The sequence below is a fragment of the Antrostomus carolinensis genome, unplaced genomic scaffold, assembly GCF_000700745.2.
Source record: "Antrostomus carolinensis isolate BGI_N321 unplaced genomic scaffold, ASM70074v2 scaffold6803, whole genome shotgun sequence".
NCBI lineage: Eukaryota > Metazoa > Chordata > Aves > Caprimulgiformes > Caprimulgidae > Antrostomus > Antrostomus carolinensis.
This window is the reverse complement of record NW_010304386.1, coordinates 71,843-74,479: the sequence shown is the minus strand read 5'-3', so window position 1 is coordinate 74,479 and position 2,637 is coordinate 71,843. Positions and strand designations below refer to the sequence as shown.

At 48.8% G+C, this 2,637-nt stretch overlaps 1 protein-coding gene across 1 annotated transcript in view; it reads left to right on the top strand.

Annotated features, from left to right (window-relative positions):
* Positions 1 to 2,388: 2,388 nt before the first annotated feature.
* The window catches only part of UBP1 (upstream binding protein 1), a 24,381-nt gene continuing 24,132 nt past the window's right edge, over positions 2,389 to 2,637 (top strand). Inside the window, exon 1 of the mRNA XM_029084130.1 lies at positions 2,389 to 2,447. Coding sequence (XP_028939963.1) covers positions 2,389 to 2,447 — 59 coding nt within the window. The remainder of the gene's footprint in view (positions 2,448 to 2,637) is intronic.

Genomic DNA, 2,637 nt, shown 5'->3' with positions numbered 1-2,637 from the left:
TATATATATATATATAAATAAAAAAATCTTGGGATAGTTTTGAGAGATGACATAAGAATAAAAATAGTTCTGGTCATTTGTGTTGCAGTTTGCAACCCTGGGTTGTAGTGATACATCTGTTTGTGTAATGGGATGGATTGAATCCTCTAAAAAAAGAGTAATTTTAATCCTGGTCACTTCAGTTACCTGGTTTCTAGTTTGGCCCTATTATCAGGCAGTATCTTGCCTTAATTAATTTTCAAGAGGGTTGCGAGTAGGGAGTACCATAGAGAGCTAATACCCTCTTTAATTTCATCAGCAATTATCTTAGTTTACTGGATTGGGAATGTTAGAAGCAGGAGGAACATTTGCTGTGTCTGTTAAGCTAGGGTGATATTTCCTAAGGCAATACTTAAGCAAGCCCTGACTCTCCCCTCTGTCAGTAAGTACTTTAATTGGAATAGCTGAGTGTCATTCAGAGTTCAAGGAGTGTCGGAATGATGCTCTTGCTCTTATGATTTAGTTTTAGGTAGTCTTGCGAGGAGCAGGGAGTTGGACTTGATCCTTATGGGTCCCTTCCAACTTGAGATATTCTGTGAGCTGATGGAATATTTAAGTGATTTAGGTTTTCAGCTGAAGCTGATTCCAGAAGTTCAGTTCTCGGAGTGATGATGGTTGGTTGTTCAGTGGTTTGCAGGGTTCTTGTTAACTGTAACATCTGCTAAATGAGTCCCTTGAGAATGGCTGTCGGAGCTGTAGGACAGTTTTGAGTCGGCTGCTGTCCAGCTAGGTGTATAGCCAACTGCAAAAGTGGGATGGAAAAGAATTGTTTTTAAAGGGGAAGCATCCATGGGGTTAGTTTACACAGTGGAGCGAGGCTTGTAGGTCTGTGAATGCAGAGAAATGCTTGGCAGGGATGGGATCCACCTCAGTAAGGTGGGGGGCAAATCTGCCTTTGCCAGCAGGAGGGCTGACCTGGTAAGGAGGGCTTTGAAACAGGAATGACAGGGGAGGGAGAGGGTTACCAGCAGCACTGTGAGGGAGTGATGGACATGGTTGATGGGCAGAGGGCCTGGAATGATGTGCCTGAAAGGGAACACACAGTCAACAAAAGGAGGCTTCAACAGGGTCACCTCCAGCAGCTGGATATAAGGAAGGAGATACCTTTGAAGCACCGTTACGAGGAAACTCCCAGACCCTTTGGGAAATCAGCATGGTGGTGTGCCCCTCTGGAGTGCATGTACAGTAGTGCGAGCAGCGTGGGAAGTAGGGTGTTGCATCTGGGCAGGAACAACCCCAGGTTCCAGTATAGGCTGGGGTTAGACCTGTTGGAGAGCAGTGAAGGGGAAAGGGATCTGGGAGTCCTGGTGGACAGCAGGATGACCATGAGCCAGCACTGTGCCCTCGTGGCCAGGAAGGCCAATGGCATCCTGGGGTGCATTAGAAGGGGGGTGGTTAGTAGGTGGAGAGAGGTTTTCCTCCCCCTCTACTCTGCCCTCGTGAGGCCGCATCTGGAATATTGTGTCCAGTTCTGGGCCCCACAGTTGAGGAAGGACAGGGAACTGCTGGAGAGAGTCCAGCACAGAGCCACCAAGATGATGAAGGGAGTGGAGCATCTCCCTTGTGAGGAAAGGCTGAGGGAGCTGGGGCTCTTTAGCTTGGAGAAGAGGAGACTGAGGGGAGACCTCATTAATGTTTATAAATATGTAAAGAGTGAGTGTCATGAGGATGGAGCCAGGCTCTTCTCAGTGATGCCCAATGGTAGGACAAGGGGTAATGGGTGTAAGCTGGAACACAGGCGGTTCTAGATGAGGCCTTCTACAAAGAGCTAGAAGTAGCCTCATGTCCGCAGGCCGTGGTCCTCATAGGAGGACTTCAGCCACCCTAATGTCTGCTGGATGGATAACACAGCAGGGCGTGAGCAATCCAGGAGGTTCCTGGAGAGCATCAATGACAACTTCCTGACCCAAGTGATAGAGGAACCAGTGAGGAGAGGTGCTCTGCTATACCTCATACAACAAGGAAGAGCTCATTGGGGATGTAAATGTCAAAGGCAGCCTTGGCTGCATGATCATAACATGGTGGAGTTCAGGATCCTGAGAGGAGGAAGCAGAGCAGAAATCAAGATCACATCACTGGACCTCAGGAGATCAGACTCAAGCCTCTTCTTGGTAGAGTCCCCTGGGATAAGGCCCTGGAGAGAAGAGGGTCTCAAGAAAGCTGATTAATATTCAAGGATTGTCTCCTCCAGCTGCAAGAGCAGTGGATCCCAGTGAGCAGGAAGTCAGGCAGAAATGGCAGGAGGCCTGCATGGATGAGCAAGGAGCTCCTGGCAAAACTCAAACACAAAACAGTAGGCATGCAGAAGGTGGGAGCAGGGACAGGTAACCAGGGAAGAATAGCGAGACCATGCCCAAGCATGCAGAGATGCAGTCAGGAAAGCTAAAGCTCACCTGGAGTCAAATCTGGTGAGGAATGTCAAAGGTAACAGGATAGTAGTCAAAGATACATCTCAGAGTGCGTGAGTGGCAAAAGGAAGACTGGTACCTGTGCCCTTCCCACACCATCTGCTGAAGAGGACAGGGGCTCTGGTGGCACAGGACATGGAAAAGGCTGAAGTCCTCCGTGTCCTCAGTCTTTACTAGCATCACTGGCCTT